This window comes from Scyliorhinus canicula, chromosome 8, assembly GCF_902713615.1.
Source record: "Scyliorhinus canicula chromosome 8, sScyCan1.1, whole genome shotgun sequence".
Classification (NCBI taxonomy): Eukaryota; Metazoa; Chordata; class Chondrichthyes; order Carcharhiniformes; family Scyliorhinidae; genus Scyliorhinus; species Scyliorhinus canicula.
This window is the reverse complement of record NC_052153.1, coordinates 166,071,471-166,092,955: the sequence shown is the minus strand read 5'-3', so window position 1 is coordinate 166,092,955 and position 21,485 is coordinate 166,071,471. Positions and strand designations below refer to the sequence as shown.

At 51.2% G+C, this 21,485-nt stretch overlaps 1 protein-coding gene across 1 annotated transcript in view; it reads right to left on the bottom strand.

Annotated features, from left to right (window-relative positions):
* Positions 1-21,202, bottom strand: part of LOC119970665 (ufm1-specific protease 2-like) — a 102,736-nt gene extending 81,534 nt beyond the window's left edge. The window contains exons 1-2 of the mRNA XM_038805650.1: positions 21,126-21,202; positions 16,016-16,094 (exon numbers count right to left, since the gene is read on the bottom strand). Coding sequence (XP_038661578.1) covers positions 16,016-16,094; positions 21,126-21,128 — 82 coding nt within the window. The 5' untranslated portion in view covers positions 21,129-21,202. The remainder of the gene's footprint in view (positions 1-16,015; positions 16,095-21,125) is intronic.
* Positions 21,203-21,485: the final 283 nt, after the last annotated feature.

Sequence of the window (21,485 nt, the reverse complement as noted above, 5' to 3'; positions counted from 1 at the left end):
CTCGTCCGGTTTCCCAACAAAAAAATGGGATCTCATCCAGTAGACTAACAATGACCCCAAATGTATGTAGATTGACAAGTTATGAGACCCTACAGAAGAGCACTAAAGTCTGGAGGTAACAATGGCATGGATAAGGGTGTCAGCAAAAGGTACTCTTACTTGTAAGTCGGATGTGTAGTTGGAAGCTCATTTTGATATCAAATAGAACACTCTCTTGCAGTGTCAGGCAGTGACCAGGGAGAGGAATGATTAGAACATATAGTGCAGAAGGAGGCCATTCGGCTCATCAAGTCTGCAGCGGCCCATTTAGGACCTCACTTCCACCCTATTCCCCCTAACCCAATAACCTCCAAACCTTTTTGGTCAGTAAGGGCAATTTATCATGGCTAATCCACCTAACCTGCACATCTTTGGACTGTGGGAGGAAGCTGTAGCACCCGGAGGAAACCCACGCAGACACGGGGAGAACGTGCAGACTCTGCACAGACAGTGACCCAGTGGGGAATCAAACCTGGGACCCTGGCGCTGTCAAGCCACAGTGCTATCCACTTGTGCTACCATGCTGGCCATGGAGGGAGAAGTAGTTTGTGCAACATCTGAAGACAATGCGTAAGTCTTAACAATACTTACTTGGAGTAAATTTCTGCTAATTCAGTGTTGAGTGCTAAATCAGCAATATGACAAATCAGAGACAGTGGAGGGATCAAGAGGGGTGGTAGTGAGATAAAGATGGGCGCGGTCACCATACCATGACAAAGAGTCATCCTGACTTCAAACATCAGCTCCCTTCTCTCTCCACAGATGCTGTCAGACCTGCTGCGATTGTCCAGTATTTTGTTAATATGAGGTACATATGAATCAACAGGAAAACTGTGATCGCGCACACCACACTGCTCAATAACAAAGAACATAGAACAGTACAGCACAGTACAGGCCCTTCCTCCAATTACTTTAAAACGATGTCCCTACGTGACAGCCATTTCCGCCCTGGGAAAAAGACTCTGGCTATCCACTCTATCCATGCCTCTCATCACCTTGTACACCTCTATCAAGTTACCTCTCTTCCTTCTTCGCTCCAGTGAGGAAAGCCCTCGCTCCCTCAATCTTTCTTCATAAGAAATGCCCTCCATTCCAGGCAGCGTCCTGGTAAATCTCCTCTGTACCCTCTCCAAAGCATCCACATCCTTCCTATAATGAGGTGATCACAACTGGATACAATATTCCAAGTGTGGTCTAACCAGGGTTTTATAAAGCTGCAGCAAAACCTTGCGGCTCTTAAACTAAATCCCCCTGTTAATGAAAGCCAACACACCGTACGCCTTCTTAACAACCCTATCAACCTGGGTGGCAACTTTGAGGGATCTATGTACATGGACCCCAAGAATCCTGCCTTTAACCCTGTATTCAGCATTCAAATTCGACCTTCCAAAATGATTCACATCACTTTTATCTAGGTTGAACTCCATCTTTCACTTCTCAGCCCAGCTCTGCATCCTGTCAATGTCCTGTTGTAATCTGCAACAGCCCTCAACACTATCCACAACTCCCCCAACCTTTGTGTCATCGGCAAACTTACTAACCCACCCTTCCACTTCCTCATCCAAGTCATTTATAAAAACCACAAAGAGCAGAGGTCCCAGAACAGATCCCTGCTGGACACCACTGGTCGCCGACCTCCAGGCGGAATACTTTCCATCCATGACCACTCGCTGTCTTCGTTCGGCCAGCCAATTCTGTATCTCGACAGCCAAATCTCCCTGTATCCCATGCCCCCTAACTTTCTGAATGAGCCTACCATGGGGAACCTTATCAAATGCCTTACTGAAATCCATATACACCACATCCACTGCCCGACCTTCATCAATGTGTTGTGTCATACCCTCAAAGAATTCAATGAGGCTTGTGAGGCGTGACCTGTCCCTCACAAAGCCATGCTGACAATCTTTAATTAAACTATGTTTTTCTAAATAATCATAAATCCTATCTCTCAGAATCCTTTCCAATATTTTGCTCACCACAGACGTAAGACTGATGGGTCTGTAATTCCCAGGGATTTCCCTATTCCCTTTCTTGAAGAGGGGAACAACATTCGCCTCCCTCCAAACATCTGGTACTACTCCAGTGGAGAGTGAGGATGCAAAGGTCATCGCCAAAGACGCAGCAATCTCCTCCCACGGTTCCCGTAGTAACCTTGGGTATATCCCGTCAGACCCAGTGGACTTTTATCTCCTGATGCTTTTCAAAATTTCCAGCACATCCTCCTTCTTAATATCAACCAGTTTGAGTCTATTAATCTGGTACACACTCTTCTCATGAGCAACAAGGTCCCTCTCTCTAGTGAATACTGAAGCAAAATATTCATTTAGGGCCTCCCCCATCTCCTCAGACTCTAGGCACAAGTTCCCTCCACTATCCCTGATCGGCCCTACTCTCACTCTGACCATCCTCTTATTTCTCACATAAGTGCAGAACGCCTTAAGGTTTTCCCTAATGCTTCCCGCCAGGGCTTTTTCATGCCCCCTTCTAGCTCTCCTAAATCCATTTTTGTGTTTCTTCCTGGCTACCTTGTAACCCTCCAGAGCCGTGCCAGATCCTTGCTTCCTCAACCTTACATAAGCTTCCTTCTTCCTCTTGACTCGAAGCTCCACTTTTCTTGCCATCCAAGGCTCCTTCACTTTACCATTCCTTCCTCATCTCAGTGGGACAAAACTTTTTTTTTTTTTAAATAATTTTTATTGAAAGAGTTTTTCCATACAGACATTTACCCCTACTAATTTTTAAATTATTTACAACACAATCCCTCTAGGCAAATATCCCTCCCTCGCCCGCCCTCTCGTGCGCACCAGTCCTCCCCCCCCCCCCCAAGCAACAACTTAACAAACAAGGCAGCCTACAGTTTCAGACATGAGCAGCGAGCAGACTTGCCCGCGTTACAGTCGTGCATGTCCCCCCACGACCATTGCTGCCCCCCCTCCCCTCCCTCCCTCCCCCCTCCCCTCCCTCCCCTACCCCCCTCTCCCCCCCCCCCTCCCCTCTCCCCCCCCCTCCCCTCTCCTCCCCCCCTCCCCCTCCTCCCTCCCTCCCCCTCCTCCCTCCCCCCTCCCTCCCTCCCCCCCCTCGCTCCCTCCCCCCCCCCTCCCTCCCTCCCCCCCTCCCCCCTCCCTCCCTCTCCCCCCCTCCCTCCCTCCTCCCCCCCCTCCTCCCTCCCCCCCTCTCCCTCCCCCTCTCCCCCCCTCCCCCCTCCCCCCCCCCTCCCCCCTCCCCCCCCTCCCCCCCCTCCCCCCCTCCCTCCCTCTCCCCCCCCCTCCTCCCTCCCCCCCCTCTCCCTCCCTCCCCTCCCTCCCCCCTCCCTCCCCTCTCCCCCCCCCCTCCCCCCTCCCCCCCCCTCCCCCCACCCCCTCCCCCCCTCCCCCCTCCTCCTCCCCCCCTCCCCCCTCCTCCCCCCCCACCCCCCTCCTCCTCCCCCCACCCCCTCCTCCTCCCCCCCTCCCCCTCCCCCCCCTCCTCCTCCCCCCCCCCTCCCCCCCTCCTCCTCCCCCCCCTCCTCCTCCCCCCCCCCCTCCTCCTCCCCCCCCCTCCCCCCTCCTCCTCCCCCCCCTCCTCCTCCCCCCCCTCCCCCCTCCTCCTCCCCCCCCCTCCCCCCTCCTCCTCCCCCCCCTCCTCCTCCCCCCCCCTCCTCCTCCCCCCCCCTCCTCCTCCCCCCCCCCTCCTCCTCCCCCCCCCCTCCTCCTCCCCCCCCTCCTCCTCCCCCCCCCCTCCTCCTCCCCCCCCTCCTCCTCCCCCCCTCCCCCCTCCTCCTCCCCCCCCTCCTCCCCCCCCCCCTCCTCCTCCCCCCCTCCTCCTCCCCCCCCTCCTCCTCCTCCCCCCTCCTCCTCCCCCCCCCCTCCTCCTCCCCCCCCCCCTCCTCCTCCCCCCCCCCCCCCTCCCCCCCCCCCCCCCCTCCCCCTCCCCCCCCCCCCCCCCTCCCCCCCCCCCCCCCCCCCCCCCCCCCGGGTTGCTGCTGCCACGGCCCCGAACGCCTATCTCTGATCTAAAAAGTCAAGGAAAGGTTGCCACCGCCTGGAGAATCCCTGTACCGACCCTCTCAGGGCAAATTTGATCCTTTCTAGCTGAATATAGCTAGCCATATCGTTAATCCAAGTTTCAACGCTTGGAGGCCTCGCGTCCTTCCATTGAATTAATATCCTTCGTCGAGCCACTAGGGACGCAAAGGCCAGTATTCCGGCCTCCCTAGCCTCCTGTACCCCCGGTTCTACCCCGACCCCAAAGATCGCAAGCCCCCATCCTGGTTTGACCCTGGACCCCACCACCTTCGACACCGTCCTTGCCACCCCCTTCCAGAACCCTTCCAGCACCGGACATGCCCAGAACATACGCACGTGGTTCGCTGGCCTTCCCCGACATCTGACACACCTGTCCTCACCCCCAAAGAACCGGCTCATCCTTGTCCCCGTCATGTGAGCTCTATGCAGCACCTTAAATTGAATGAGGCTCAGCCTCGCACACGAGGAGGAAGAATTGACCTTCTCCAGTGCATCCGCCCACGTCCCGTCTTCTATCTGCTCTCCCAGCTCCCCTTCCCACTTGGCTTTCAGCTCCTCCCCCGATGCTTCCTCCGCCTCCTGCAGTATCTTGTAGATGTCCGATATCCTCCCCCCTCCGACCCAGACCCCCGAGAGCACCCTATCACTCGCCCCCTTACTGGGGAGCAGGGGGAACCCCTCCACCTGCCGCCTAGCAAATGCCTTCACTTGTAAATATCTGAACATGTTTCCCGGAGGGAGCTCAAACTTCTCCTCCAGCCCTCCCAGGCTCGCAAACCTCCCCTCTATAAACAGGTCCTTCAGCTGCCGTATGCCCACCCTGTACCAGCTCTGAAATCCCCCGTCGATGTTCCCCGGGATGAATCTATGGTTCCCTCTTATTGGCGCCGCCAACAGACCTCCCTTTTCCCCCCTGTGTCGCCTCCACTGCCCCCATATCTTGAGGGTGGCCGCCACCACCGGGCTCGTGGTGTACCTCGTGGGGGGGAGCGGCCATGGTGCCGTTACTAGGGCCCCCAGGCTTGTGTTGCCACAGGACGCCCTCTCCATTCGTTTCCAAGCTGCCCCCTCCCCTTCCATCATCCACTTGCGCACCATCGACACATTTGCCGCCCAGTAATACCCCGAGAGATTGGGTAGTGCCAGCCCTCCACTGCCCCTACTCCGCTCCAAAAAGACCCTCCTCACCCTTGGGGTGCCGCGCGCCCACACGTAGCTCATGATGCTACTCGTCACCTTTTTGAAGAAGGCCCTAGGGAGGAAGATGGGCAAGCACTGAAATAAAAACAAGAACCTTGGGAGGACCGTCATTTTGATTGACTGCACCCTCCCCGCCAGCGACAGCGGTACCATGTCCCACCTCTTAAATTCCTCCTCCATCTGTTCCACCAGCCTGGAAAAGTTCAACTTGTGGAGGGTCCCCCAGTTCCTTGCCACCTGCACCCCTAAGTACCTAAAGCTCTTTCCTGCTCGCTTGAAGGGGAGTCCCCCAATTCCCTCTCCCTGGTCCCCCGGGTGTATCACAAAAACCTCACTTTTGCCCAAATTTAGTTTGTACCCCGAAAAGTCCCCAAACTCTGCTAATAGTTCCATTATCTCCGGCATTCCCCCTTCTGGGTCTGCCACGTACAGCAGTAGATCATCCGCATACAGCGATACCCGATGTTCCTCCCCTCCCCTAGTCAGTCCTCTCCACCCCCCTGAACCCCTCAGTGCCATCGCCAACGGTTCAATCGCCAGTGCGAAAAGTAAGGGGGATAGGGGACATCCCTGCCTGGTCCCTCGGTGGAGCCCGAAATACTCTGACCTCCTCCCGTTTGTCACTACACTCGCCGTCGGGGCCGAGTAGAGCAACTTCACCCACTTAATAAACCCTTCCCCAAACCCAAACCGTTCCAACGTCTCCCACAGGTACTCCCACTCCACCCTATCGAATGCCTTCTCCGCGTCCAGCGCTACCACTATCTCAGCCTCCCCCTCCACTGCCGGCATCATAATTACATTCAGCAATCTCCGCACGTTCGTGTTGAGCTGCCGCCCCTTCACGAACCCCGTCTGGTCCTCATGGATTACCCCTGGCACACAATCCTCTATTCTAGCTGCCAGGATCTTTGCCAGCAACTTGGCATCCACGTTCAGAAGCGAGATAGGCCTGTAGGACCCGCACTGCACGGGGTCTTTATCCCGCTTCAATATCAGGGAGATCAGAGCCTGCGACATTGTCGGGGGCAGAACCCCCCCCTCTCGCGCCTCATTAAAGGCTCGTACCAGTACCGGTCCCACCAAGTCCACATTTTTCTTATAGAATTCCACCGGGAACCCATCTGGCCCCGGCGCCTTCCCCGCTTGCATCTGACCTATTCCCTTGACTAGCTCCTCTAGCCCTATTGGCGCCCCCAGCCCTTCTACCAGCCCCTCCTGGACCCTTGGGAACCTCAATTTGTTTAGGAAGTCCTCCATTCCCCCTCTCCTCGTCGGCGGCTCAGACCGATACAACTCCTTGCAAAAATCCCTGAAGACCCCGTTCACTTCTTGCCCCTTCTGCACTACCTTCCCGCCCCTCTCCTTCACTCCCCCAATCTCCCTAGCCGCATCTCGTTTGCGAAGCTGGTGTGCCAGCATCCTGCTCGCCTTTTCCCCATACTCATAGACCGCGCCCTGCGCCCTTCTCCACTGCGTCTCTGCCTTCCTGGTGGTCAGCAGGTCGAACTTGACCTGCAGGCTGCGCCGTTCTCCCAGCAGCCCCTCCTCTGGTGCCTCCGCATATCTCCTATCCACTTCCAATAGCTCCCCCACCAGCCTCTCCCTCTCCTGCCTCTCCTTTCTTTCTCTGTGTGCCCTTATGGAGATCAGCTCTCCCCTGATCACTGCCTTCAGGGCCTCCCAGACCATCCCCACCTGCACCTCACCCGTGTCATTCAAGTCCAGATAGCTCTCAATGCTCTTCCGGACCCTTTTACACACCTCGTCGTCCGCTAACAGCCCCACATCCAGCCGCCACAGCGGGCGCTGGTCCCGCGCCTCCCCCATTTCCACATCCACCCAATGTGGTGCATGATCAGAGATCGCAATGGCCGAGTACTCAGCTTCCCGTACCCTCGGGATCAGCCCCCTGCTCAACACGAAGAAATCGATTCTGGAGTACACTCTATGGACGTGGGAGAAAAAGGAATACTCCCTCGCCCTCGGCCTACCAAACCTCCATGGGTCTACTCCTCCCATCTGCTCCATGTACCCCCTCAGCACTTCTGCCGCTGCCGGCCTCCTATTGGTCCTTGAGCTCGATCTGTCTAGCCCGGGGTCCAGCACTGTGTTAAAGTCCCCCCCCATGATCAAGCCCCCTGCCTCCAGTCCCGGAATGAGGCCCAATAGGCGCCTCATAAAACCCACGTCATCCCAGTTCGGGGCATATACGTTGACCATCACCACTTTCTCCCCCTGCAGCTTACCCTTCACCATCACATACCTACCCTCCTTATCCGCCACCACCTCCTCCGCCACGAACGACACCCTCTTTCCCACCAGAATCGCCACCCCCCGGTTCTTTGCGTCCAATCCAGAGTGGAACACCTGTCCCACCCACCCCCTTCTCAGGCGAACCTGGTCCACTACCTTCAAATGGGTCTCCTGTAACATTGCTACATCAGCCTTCAGTCCCTTCAGGTGTGAGAATACCCTTGATCTCTTGACCGGCCCATTCAGCCCCCTCACGTTCCAAGTGATCAGCCGGGTCGCGGGACGACCCGCCCCCTTCCCCTGCCGATTAGCCATGTCCTGTTCCCTGCTCGCCCCGGGTCGACCCTCCCCTTCTGACCCGCTCCCCATGGCGATGGCCCCCTCCCCCCACCCCTCCAGTCCTCCACTTCCCGTTCCTGGTCTTTCCAGCAGCAACCCGGTGTCCCTCCCTAACCCCCCTTCCCCCCCCCCCCCCCCCAGGCTAGGACCCCTCCTAGCCGCGATGTACCCTCCATCGTACTCCCGTAAGTCAGCTGGTTTACGCTGACCCGGCTGCTCCTGCCACACTCCGACTCCTCCCGGCTCGGGGGGGGGGCCTCCCCCCCCTTGCCACTCCTCCCTGGCCCCGCTCCAACGCGGGAAAGATCGCCATTGCTAGCCACGCCCCGCGCTCCTCCCCTCCCCTGCCCCGCGCGCGGGAAAACAGAGGAAAGCCCGCGCTTTCGCCCTGCCACACCCCACCCCGCCATCTTCAGTTCCACCCCCGTCCCCGTCCATGCCTGTAAAGAACCCCCCCTAGGAGCCCATATCCCCGATCTGCTCTCCCCCCCGTCCCGCCTCCCCAACTTAACATAGAACATAGAACAGTACAGCACAGAACAGGCCCTTCGGCCCTCAATGTTGTGCCGAGCCATGATCACCCTACTCAAACCCACGTATCCACCCTATACCCGTAACCCAACAACCCCCCCTTAACCTTACTTTTATTAGGACACTACGGGCAATTTAGCATGGCCAATCCACCTAACCCGCACATCTTTGGACTGTGGGAGGAAACCGGAGCACCCGGAGGAAACCCACGCACACAGGGGGAGGACGTGCAGACTCCACACAGACAGTGACCCAGCCGGGAATCGAACCTGGGACCCTGGAGCTGTGAAGCATTTATGCTAACCACCATGCTACCCTGCTGCCCATTATAAATAACAGATAGATAACAAATAACAATGTACTTAACAGTCGCCCTCTACCAAACAATATAAATAACCATAAATAACCACAATAACAATAACTAAGGGAAGTTGGCAAAGGGGGGAAAAAACATCAGAAGAAAAACCCAAAGCAAGAGTTCAGGATCCAAACAAAGAAAGAAGAAAAAAAAGGAAACCGTTCCAATAAGAGTTGCCCAGTTCCGACCCAGCCGAAAAAAAAACCGCTTGTTCAGCTGAAAGTACCCGAGCGGCTACGGCCGCCAAGTATCCCCTGGGTCTAATTCGAGTCCAGTTTCTCTTCCTGTACAAAGGCCCACGCCTCCTCTGGGGACTCAAAATAGTGGTGTTGGTTCTTGTAGGTGACCCACAAGCGCGCTGGCTGCAGCATTCCGAACCTGATCCGTTTTGCATGTAGCACCGCCTTCGTCCGGTTGTACCGGGCCCGCCGCTTTGCCACCTCCGCACTCCAGTCCTGGTAGACCCTCACCGTCGAATTCTCCCACTTGCTGCTCCTTTCCCTCTTGGCCCACTCCAGCACTCTCTCACGATCGCTGAGTCGCTGGAACCGCACCAGCACCGCCCTCGGGGGCTCATTTGCTCTTGGCTTCCTAGCCATGACCCTGTAGGCCTCTTCCAGCTCCAGGGGCGAAGGGACGGCCCCTGCCCCCATCAGGGAGCTCAGCATTTCTGCTACGTATCCCGGGAGGTCTGACCCCTCCAGGCCTTCTGCCAGGCCCAAGATCCTCAGGTTCTTCCGCCTCATTCGGGTATCCAGCTCCTCAAAACGGCTCTGCCATTTCAGGTGGAGTGCCTCGTGCACCTCTACCTTTCCCACGAGGACCGTGGCCTCCTCCTCCCTCGCAGTCATCTCCTGCTGCAGCTCCCGAATCGACGCCTCTTGGGTCGCCTGGGCTCCCATCAGCCTGCTGGTCGTCGCATTCATTGACTCCAAGAGCTCCATTTTCAGCTCCGTAAAGAAGCGCAGGAGAGCGGCCTGCTGCTCCTCCGCCCATTTCCTCCATTCCTCGGGTGCGCCACCGGCCGCCATTTTGGTCTTCTTCCCCCGCTTTTTTTGGGGAGCTGCTGTTGCTTTCTTTACCACCCCACTCCGGGTACCGACCATAAAGTTGGTCTGGTTCTCCTCAGGGAGCCTTCCCCCACCGGGATTTGTCCTTCCAGCGCCGTTGGGGCCCTCCAATCGGCCCGAAAACACTTTGTAGCAGGAGCCGCCAAACGTGCGACTTAGCTGGTCATAGCCGCAACCGGAAGTCTCAGTGGGACAAAACTATCCAGTACTCGCAGCAAATGCTCCTGAAACAACCCTCAGATTACTGTTGTGCATTTCCCCAATTGTTCCCACTTTATGATCCTTAGCTCCTGCCTAATAGCAGTATAATTTCCCCTCACCCAGTTAAATACCTTCCTATACTGTCTGTTCCTATCCGTCTCCATGACTATGGTAAAGGTCAAGGAGTTGTGGTCACTGTCACCGAAATGCTCTCCCACCTAGACATCTGGCACCTGGCCTGGTTCGTTGCCAAGCATCAAGTCCAATATGGCCTCCCACCTAGTCGGCCTATCTACATATTGAGTCAGGAAACCTTCCTGTACACACCTGACAAAATCTGCACCATCCAAACCATTTGCAGTAAGGAGGTTCTAGTCAATATTAGGGAAGTTGAAGTCACCCATGACAACAACTCTGTTACTTCTGCACCTTTTCAAGATCTACTGCCCAATCTGTTCCTCTAGCTCTCTGCTACTATTGGGGTATAGAAAACTCCCAATAAAGTGATTGCTCCTTTCTTGTTTCTGACTTCCACCCATACTGACTCAGTAAGACAAACCGTCCTCGACTACCTCCTTTTCTGCAGCTGTGGTGCACTCTCTAATTAACAGTGCCACGTCCCCATCTCTTTTATCTCCCTCCCTCTTCTTCTGAAAACATCTAAACCCTGGAACATCTAACAAATATTCCTGCCCCTGTGAAATCCATGTCTCCGTAATGGCCGCCACATTGTAGTTCCAAGTACTGATCCATGCTCTAAATTCATCTCCCTTATTCCTGACACTCCTTGCATTGAAACAGACACACTTTAACCCATTCCACTGAGTGTAACTTTGCCCTATCAACTGTCTATCCTTCCTCACAGACTCGCTGCATACTACTTCTGCCTGTTCAACAGCTACCCTATCCTCTGATCCATAGCTCTGGTTCCCATCCCCCTGCCAAACTAGTTTAAAACCTCCCGAACAGCTCTAGCAAACTTCCCACCCTGGATATTGGGGCCCCTCCAGTTTAGGTGCAATCCGTCCTTCATGTACAGGTCCCACCTTGCCCAGAAAATATCCCAATGATCCACATATCTGAAGCCTTCCCTCCTGCACCAGCCCTGTAGCCAGATGTGACCAAAACAGACTCCATGAATTTCATAACAACCCATCCAAATGCCAGTAACATTGCAAGTCAACCAAACTCAATGAAACTCTGTTCCTTTCATTAAGGATTCCAATCTTCACATTTGAAGATCTTGCCTTGGAAGTCCCTCCAAAAGTCTTTCCGACCTGGAGAGCATCAGCGATGGTCCACCTTGCAGAGCTTCAATCTCATCCTCCAAGATTCCCTTCCCCTAGGTTCCCAAGTACTGACCTCGGCACAAATACAAACCAATTTGAGTGCAGCCAAGCAAAATATTACTGCTCCAAAGGAATACCTTTACCGCAACTGCATGTAGCAGGGAGTCACCCAACTGTTAGCTGTTTTCTTGGATCTTCAGGGCTTCTCTACAGCCCCCTTCAATTACCAGACCCTGACAGCATCAACAACAGTCCTCCTTGCAAGGTTTCCATCTCTTCTTCTGGGATTCCGTCTGTGGATTCTTGAGTATGCACGCAAACACCCAAATTACAGGCACAACGTTCGATCTTTGGCCACACCGGGCAGAAGACTACTGCACTAAAGGAGTATCCTGTGCCCCAACATGCTATTTGATATGATACACCAATTGTTGGGACATACTTTCTACTAGCATTTCACCAGCATTGAAATTCATATCCTCATTTATTCATATTAATTCATGTTACTCACTTGTGTGGCAGCCAGAGGATCCTTTTCGTTTGATGGCAGCAACCTGTTAGTTGAACACACCACATACAAGCTGTGATCTGTCTTCTTCAGGCAAAAGGAACATGTCTAGACATTGCACCTTTTTTGAATAAGCAAAAGAATGGGGGGCAGTTGCTGCCTGGTACATTCTCCATGGCAACACCTCAACCAGTCAACGCTAATTTTCCAACCAATCAGCACCTCTTTTCTCATGCAGTACAAGTTGTTGTTCCCTTTGAAATTTGGCATTCTTATATTTGTTCTGATGAACGCAAGACAAAAAAGCTTCGACAGCATTTTTCAGCGATATTCAAACCCCACCTCCGGAGTTGTGGAGAGCCTCGGTCATCAGGAAAAGGGAAACATGACCAAGAAAGCAGCGTCACATCAGAAGAGCTCATCAGGCACCAGTCCAGATATGTGCATCTCGGTGGATCCAGGCACTGTATTAGAGACTATAAAGGTGTCCCGGTGAGCAGGTAGCTCTTGTTGTACTGTCACTGGGCCTCATTTTGAGGATCTCTCAGAGGTTAGCCCTCGTCACCCATCGAAGTAGAAGAGTTGAGACAGCCTTGACTTGCAGAGTAAAAAGCATGGTGGCAGGTTCCTGAAAAGTTTTAAAGATGTCCAAGAAGTTCTTCCTTTGGTCAAAGACTTCCTGGACGTGAATGAAGTGGCATCCATTCTTGTTAATGAACCTGTCTGGTCTTTTTGTGCATGCTTTAATGGTCACTTGGTTGAGATTTATGGCACTCTGGTCCTGGGAAATCTGGCTATTGATGCAAAATCTGTTGCTCGCTATGCTTGTGAGGTCACATCCATTAGGAAGCTGAAGCAATCAGCTCCCTTATGAAAAGGGCATCAGTGAGTAGCAAAATGAGATTTTCCTCAGAGGTCAGCAATTGAGCCCTGAATTAAATAATGTGAAGAAGTTGAAGACCATGGTCATCTTCAGTGCTCCTGGCAGGATATAGTGATAACTTCTAAGAGCCAATCCATCACTTTGGAGGGCACTGAAATTGGTCACTACCTTTCAGGATTGCCAAAGCCGCCTCTAAATATAAAGTGCTCAGGGTATTCTCAGTTCCTCTCCTTCTCGGTGCTAGCTGAGGTTGAGCTACTTGCTGCCTGATGATCCTTCCTCATAGTGCATAACATTGTTGCTGCAGCTGCTCTGCCTGAATGGCTTGCACTTTTGAAGGAACTGCATCCCAGTCTAGTGGCAGACTTCCTTGCTTGGGATGGAGATTTTTTAAGCCTGGCTGAATGGACTCAATGTCCTATCAGTGACAAATTTGTACCTGGGCCCTGATTTTTCAAAAAGCACACCTCCGTCTTCTCCCCACTCCCTGGTGCAAACTGAGACCCTTCCACAAGACTCTCTGCACAGAGTACTTGCTTGCACACTGTTCAGAACTTCGCTGCACTTCTGAGTGGCCTCCAGCTCTGTTCCCAACTGCCCTGAGCAGGTGCAGTTTATATAGCCTCTTGAAGCTTGCATGATGCCCAGAAAATCGCAAAGTGAATGCTTCAATAGTTCTCTGACCAGTGCCAAGAATGGGAACAGGAATTCCGTATCTGGGTCCCACCCACTTATTTAAAGCCCACCCAATGCATTTCAGCCCTGTGAAAGTATCCCAAAATCTGGCCCATTAACTCTTTCACTCTCCACGGGTTCTGCCAGACTGGCGGAGTATTTCCAGCATTATTATTTATTTTTAAAATTGCAAATGCATGCAGTTTTCTACAGACTATATAGTCTCTGGTTATGATCATGTGAGTAAAGTACTATATGGAGAAAAATGCTGAAACTAACGATTACTGCAGTTCACTCTCCTGTTAGCCACTCAAGTGTGAAGACATGGCTTTAATCTTAGCACAATGGCAGCACTTGCATCTAAGTCAGAATGTCACTGATTCAGGCTCCATTCCAGAAATTAAGCATGTGATGTTGGATGCCACTACATACAGTATGGTTTTGGGTAAGGTATTCAACCAAGAACACATCTGCCATTACAGATAGATGTAAAAGATCATTTGGCACCATTCAAACAAATGGAGGCAACTTTTTTCCAGTACCGTGGCTAACAGTTATTCTTTAATCAGTATTGCTAAAACAAATTATTTGGTCATTTATCTCACTGCTGTTTTAAGGGATCTTGCTGTAACATATTAGCTCTGTGTTTCCCAATAGTACAGCATCTATACCTCAAAAGTATTTCACTGTATATGAAATGTTTTTAGTGTCCTTAGGATTTGAAAGTCATTATATATGCTTATCTGTTCTTTAATACAAAAAGTTCATTTTTAAACAACTGAGGAATTGCACGGGATCAGTATCCTATTTGCTACTATAGGTGTTTAACTCGGGAAAGATTTATTTATGTTCCATAATTGTAGGAGATTAACATATTCCACACAAAACATATTATTTACAAAATAAGATCTCAGTGTTATTGGCAGGGATAAAGGTTTTGTTAGCTGGCAGGTGACAGTGAGTAGGCATAAATGGGTCATTTTCAGGTTAGATATGTTGTGACAAGAAAAGTGGCACAGGGCTCAGTGCTGGAGCCTCAACTATTTACAATTTATATGAATGACTTGGATGAAAGGACTGAATACTAAATTTGCTGATGACAAAAAGAAATATAGGAGAGTAACTTGTGAAGAGGAGACAAAGAGTCTGCAAAAGGACATAGATAGGTTAAGCGAGCAGGCAAAGATTTGGCGGATGGAGTGTAATGTGGGAAAATGTGAACTTGTCCACTATGGCAGGAAGAATAGAAAAGTTGCTGTTTCAGGATTATAGGTTGGAGAGACTGGGAGCTTGGATCTTATCGATACATATAAGATGATCAGAGGACTTGTCAGGTGTGGATGCTGAAAGGATGTCCCCCTTGAGGGAGAAACTAGAACCGGGGTACACAGTTTAAAGAGGATCCCATTTCAGGCAGAGATGAGGGGCGGGATTCTCCGTAACTGAGACCAATTATTGTCGCCGGTGCAGAATTCATGGACTTTCACGACAGCAAAACTGGGATCAAACCTGGACTGATTCGACTATGGAGGGGCTAGCACCAGCACCACGAGGAACACAATCAATTTAGATGAAAAACGGTGCGGGATTCGCCGGGTCTCTGATTGACACTCAGGAGGCTGACAAGCTACAGTCGCATATACACATTACAATCCCCACACACACTCACCCCAGCCAACAAGATGGCACTGATTGTGCTGGAGCATGCCATACAGCTGATGGGTCAGCTGGGGCCAGAGAGCACCTAGTGGGATAGCCCTAATTCACAGTGGGCAGTCAGTGGTTTGCGCAGCTGCATTGTTCGTCTTTCCGGCTGCGGCAATGGTTTTCTGTGCCTGCCCATCCCGACCCCACAGCCCACCACCTGGCCACAACCTACTACTCCCCCACTCCCCGCCCCGGCCATGGCAGATGACACAACTGTCAGTAAATTATGGTGATGCTGGACACTCTCTCTCCCTCAGCCGCCACAACGCTGGTTTCACGATTTTTAATAGCACAAGTGAACCCCGTCGTCAGGAACTTGGTCCATCGGAGAGGGAGAATACCGGAGGCTCTGGACAATACTGGGTCAGGCTCGCTAATGATATGCAAATGGTGTTTACTGTACATGCGTTTCCGACCACATTGATGCTGCTGTCAAGGTGACTGAGAATTGCAATTTAGTGTCAAATCGGCACCTGCTGCGATTTTGGCATCGGAATCTATTCTCCGCCCAATCGCATTTCGCAATTTCGGCCAATGGAGAATCCCGCCAATAAGTTTTTCTACCACAGGGTCATGAGTCTTTAGAACATTCTTCCCCGGAGCAACGGAGGTAGAATGAATATTTATAGATTTTTAAGGCAGAGATAGATTGATTCTTGATTAACAAGGGAGCCAAAGGTTATCTGAGGGTGGGGGGGGGAGAGAAGGAGAGGCATGGGAAAGACGAGTGAGGACAGGAGAACCAACGGAGGGGTGGCTAGGGAAGGTGGCACTGTTTGTGTAAGTCATGTTGGTTGGGATTTGTGCTCAGGGAGTTTGTTGGTTATATTGCTGTGTTTTGTTTAGGTTGACATTTGATGTAGAAAATTCTTAAAATTATAAATGCCTCAATAGAATATTTTCTAAAAAAAAGAAAAATACATTTCCAAATGAATTTAACAAGTAACATACTCACCATCGGTTTTGCAGAGGATCCCATCAAGGTTAAGTCCCCCCCTTATTCGAATCACTAAATCCTGACTATCAAGTGGCACCTGTAATAAATTGATTGAAAGAATCATCCGTCTATATAATATATTCAGTTTCTTGGTGCATGCTGCACACTCTTTACTTGGGCATCATTAATCTCTGACACCATTTTGTATGCAGCTGCACACTTCTACTGTTAGATGGAGCTTCATAACCCCAGAAAATCCCCATTTGGGATGTCTTTTTTCGTTCATTTAGGGGATGTGGGCGATATATTGCCAAGTCGGGGCTGTAAGCTTCCCGGGTATCAGCTGCTCTTGTTCTTCTAGAGAGCAGTGGTTGTGGGTTTGGAAGATACTGCCATAGGAACCTTGGCGAGTTCCTGCAGAGCATCTTGTAGATGGTACACACGGCTGCCATTATTCATCAGTGGTGGAAGGATTGAATGTTTGTGGAAGGGGCAGCAATGAAGCCGGCTTCTTTGTCCTGGATGGTGTTGAGTTTCTTGAGTGTTGTTGGAGCTGAACTCATCCAGGCAAGTGAAGAGCATTCCATTACACTCCTGGCTTGTTCCTTGCAGATGGTGAACAGGTTTTTGAGGTCAGGAGGTCGTATGATTCTTAGCCTTTGACCTGCCCTGGTAGCCACAGTATTAAGGTGGCTAGTCCAGTTCTATTTCTGATCAATGGTAACCCCAAGACGTTGACTGTGGGGATTCTGCGATGGCAATGCCATTGAATGTCATGGGTCCATGGCTAGATGTTCCTTGTAGGAGATTATCATTGCCTGGCACTTATGTGGCACTTGCCACTAGCCAGCCCAAGCCTGGATATTGTCCAAATCTTGGTGCATTTGGACATGGACTGCTTCATTATCTGAGGAGCCGCAAATGGTACTGAACACAAACATCCCTTTCTGACTATGATGGAAGGGAAGTCATTGATGAAGTAGCTGAAGATGGTTGGGCCTAGGACACTACCCTGAGGAACACCTTCAGGGATGTCCTGGAGCTGAGATGACTGACCTCCAGCCACCACGAGCATCTTCCTTTGTGACAGATATAGAATCATCAAAGTTAAGGCAGAAAAGAAGGCCATTCGGCCACAGCATCCATGCCAAGTTGAGGACACCCAGATATCCTTTCTAATCCCACCTTCCTGCATCCAGTCCATAGCCCTATAGTTTAGAGCACTTACGTATGTTTTAAAAGAGTTTAGGATGCCTCCACCATCTCGGGCAGCAAATTCCAGACTCCCCCTACCCTCTGCGTAAAAATGTTCCCTGGCTCTAGAATTCTCATCCAAGGGAAACAATTTTATCCTGTGACTCCAACCTGTGGAGAGCTTGCCCCGATTCCCATTGACACCAGTTTTGCTAGAGCTCCTTAATGCCACACTGGGTCAAATGCTGCCTTGATGTCAAGGGCAGTCACTCTCATCTCACCTCTAGCATTCATTTGTCCATATTTGAACCAAGGCAGTAATGAAGTCAGAAGTTAAGTGACCTTGGTGGAACCCAAATTGAGCAGGTTATTGCTGAGTAAGTGCCGCTTACATAGATACATAGACGATAGGAGCAGGAGGAGGCCTTTTGGCCCTTCGAGCCCGCTCCGCCATTCATCACGATCATGGCTGTTCATCCAACTCAATAGCCTAATCCTGCTTTCTCCCCATAGCCTTTGATCCCATTCTCCCCAAGTGCTATATCCAGCCACCACTTGAATATATTCAAAGTTTTAGCATCAACTACTCCCTGTGGTAATGAATTCCACAGGCTCACAATTCCTTGTGTGAAGAAGTGTCTCCTTATCTCTGTCCAAAATGGTTTACCCTGAATCCTCAGGCTGTGATCCCTGGTTCTAGACACACCTATCATTGGTAACATCGTCCCTGTCTAGTCCTGTTAGAATTTTATGTCTCTATGGAATTCCCCCCTCATTCTTCTGAACTCCAGCGAGAACACTCCCAACCTAGTCAATCTCTCCTCATATGACAGTCCCACCATCCCTGGAATCAGTTGGGTAAACTTTCACTGCACTCCCTCAAGAGCAAGAACATCCTTCCTCGGAGAAAGAGACCAAAACAGCACACACTACTCCAGGTGTGACCTCACCAAGGCATCTGCAAACTTTGAGATGTTACTTTTGTTCCCTCATCCAAATCAATAATATATATTGTGAATAGCTGGGGTCCCAGCACCGATCCCTGTGGTATCCCTGTGGTATCCCACTGATTACTGCCTGCCAATTTGAAAAGGACCCATTAATCCCTTCTCTTTGTTTCCTCTCTGCCAATCAGTTTTCTATCCCCTCAATACATTTCCCCCAATCCCATGCGCTTTAATTTTGCACAATAATCTCTTATGCGGGACTTTGTCAAACGTCTTCTGAAAGTCCAAATATTCCAACCACATTGACTGGCTCCCCCTTGTCGACTGCGCTGGTTACCTCTTTAAAGAATTTCAACAGATTTGTCAAGCATGATTTTCCCTTCATAAATCATGCTGACTCTGACTGATTCTGCCACTGCTTTCTAAATGTTCCGCTATAAAGTCCTTGATAATGGGTTCAAGCATTTTCCCCACTACTGATGTTAGAATTACTGGTCTATAATTCCCTGCTTTCTCTCTACCTCCCTTTTTGAATATTGGAGTGATGTGAGCTACTTGATAGCACTGTTCTCCTTCATCAATTTACTGATGTTGGAGAGTAGATTGAGGCCATAATTGGCTGGGTTGGATTTGTCCTGTTTCTTGTGTGCAGGGCAAATCTGAGCAATTTTCCACATTGCCGGGTAGATGCTAGTGTTGTAGCGGTGGTGGAACAGCTTAGCTAGGGGGTCAGGCAAATTCTAGAGCACGTCTTCAGTACTATTGCCGGAATATTGTCAGGGCCTATAGCCGTTGCAGTATACAGTGCCTTCAGCCATTTCTTGATAACATGTGGCTGAAGACTGACATCTGTGATGCTGAGGACTTCCAGGAGACTGAGAAGCTCGGCACTTCTGGCTGAAGACTGTTGCGAATGCTTCAGCCTCGTCTTTTGCACAGATGTGCTGGTCTGCTCCATCATTGAGGATGGAGATATTCGTGGAGCCTCCTCCTCTAATGAGTTGTTTAATTGTCCACCACCATTCATGGCTGGATGTGGCAGAACTGCAGTTCATTGTGGAATTGCTTAGCTCTGTCTATTAGCTGCTGCTTATGCTGGCATCCAAGTAGTCCTGGTGTTGTTGCTTCACCAGGTTGACAGCTCATTTTCTGGTATGCCTGCTGCTGGTCCTGGCATGCTCTCCTGCACTCTTCATAGAATCCCTACAGTGCAGGAGGAGGCCGTTCGGCCCATCAAGTCTGCACTGACCCTTCAAATGAGCACTCCACCCATGTCGACCTGCCCCATCCCACCTCACCCTATCCCTGCAACCCCATAACCTATGCATCACTGGACACTAAGTGACAATTCACCTACCCTATACATATTTGGATTGTGGAAGGAAACCGATGCACTCGGAGGATACTCACGCAGATATGGGCAGAATGTACAAACTCCACACAGACAGTGACCGAAGGCTGGAATTGAACAGGAGTCCCTTGTACTGTGAGGCAACAGTGTTAACCACTTTGTCACGGTGCTGCCACTCATTGAACCAGCACTGATCCCCTGGTTTGGTGTAATGGTATAGTAAGGGATATGCCTGGCCATGAGGCTGCAGGTTGTGGCTGAGTACAATTCTGCTGTTGCTGATGGCCCACAGCACCTCATAAATGCCCAGTCTTGAGTCGCTAGATCTGTTTGAAGTCAATCCCATTTAGCATGGCAGAGGGTATCCTCAATGAGAGGATTTTGTCTCCACAAAGATTGACTGTGCGGTGATCACTTCTACCGATACTGTCATAGGCAGGTGAATCTGCAATAGGCAGGTTAGTGAGGCTGAAGTCAAGTTTGTTTTTCCCCTCTTGTTGGTTCCCTCACCACCTGCCGCAGTCCCAGTCTAGCAGCTATGTCCTTTAGGACCCGCCAGCTCAGTCTGTAATTGTACTAATGGGCCACTCTGGATGATGGACATTGAAGTTCCCCACCCAGAGTATCTTCCAAGTAGTATTCAACATGGAGCAGCACTGATTCATCGTCTGATGGTGGACGGCATGTGATGATCAGCAGGTTTCCTTGCCCATGTTTAACCTGAAACCTTGCGGCTTCATGGTGTCCAGAGTCAATGTTGAGGACTCTCCGAGCAACTTCCTGCCGACTGTATACCACTGTGCAGCCACCTGTACTGGGTCTGTCTTGCCGGTGAGATAGGAAATACCCAGGAATGATGGTAGTGGTGTCTGGGACATTGTCTGCAAGGTATGATTCTGTGAGTATGACTATGTCAGGCTGTTGCTTGACTAGTCTGTGAGACAGCTCTCCCAACTTTGGCACAAGATTTCAGGTGTTATAGAAAGGAAGACTTTGCAGGGTCAACAGGGCTGGCTTCGTTGTTGTCATTTCTGGTGCTTGGATCAATGTCTGGGCCTGTCTGGTTTCATTCCTTTTTCATGTTTTTGTAGCGGTTGAGATAACGGAGTGGCTCGCTAGGTCATTTCAGAGGACATTTAAGAGGGCAACCACATTGCTGTGAGTCTGGAGTCACATGTAGCCCAGACCAGGGAAGGGTGGCAGATTTCCTTTCCTGAAGGACATTAGTGAACCCAAAGGATATTAGAAAAGCATTAGGTTTTCACAACAATTGACAATGGTCATAATTGGACTTTTAATTCCAGATATTTTATTGAGTTTAAATTCCACCAGCTGTCATGATGAAATTTGAACCCGCATTGCCAGATCATTATCCTGGGTCTCTGGATTACTAATCCAGCCATAATACCACCACACACCACTGCCTCCTTTGGTCAGTGCCCTGGGCAGCAGGCCCGCCATTTGCGATGTGGTCAATGCCCTGGGCTTTAGGGCCTCAGACAATGCACGGGACTAGAGGCAACCGTCGACAAACTTTACTCGGTGCAGGACGCCGATAAAACTCGGAGCGGGATAATCGAGGAGAGAAAAAGAAAGAAGAGAGGCTGCTTGGCCCGGCGGTCAGGCCGAGACTCACCATTTCCACCGTTCAGAGCGAAGCACCAACGGCCCTCTGGAGCCCCTCCCCCACCCAGCTGACACGTCACATAACACGCCGCGCCGTCACTATAGAAATCGATCGGCAGGTCGGCCATCTTTGTGCGGGGCGACATGAAGACAAGACTCGGATGTCAATGAAACAATGCCAAGGGGAGGGAGGGAGGAGGGGAGTGATAATACATTTTGTTTTACATTGTGCAATTGCGTGAGAAGTATTATTAAACACAGTTCTAAAGATGGTGCAACAGCAGAGGGATCGAGGATATATATGCGCACAAAACCATTGATGGCACAGGCCTGGGGTTCATCATTTAGGCATTCGCGCGAGGGCCGACCA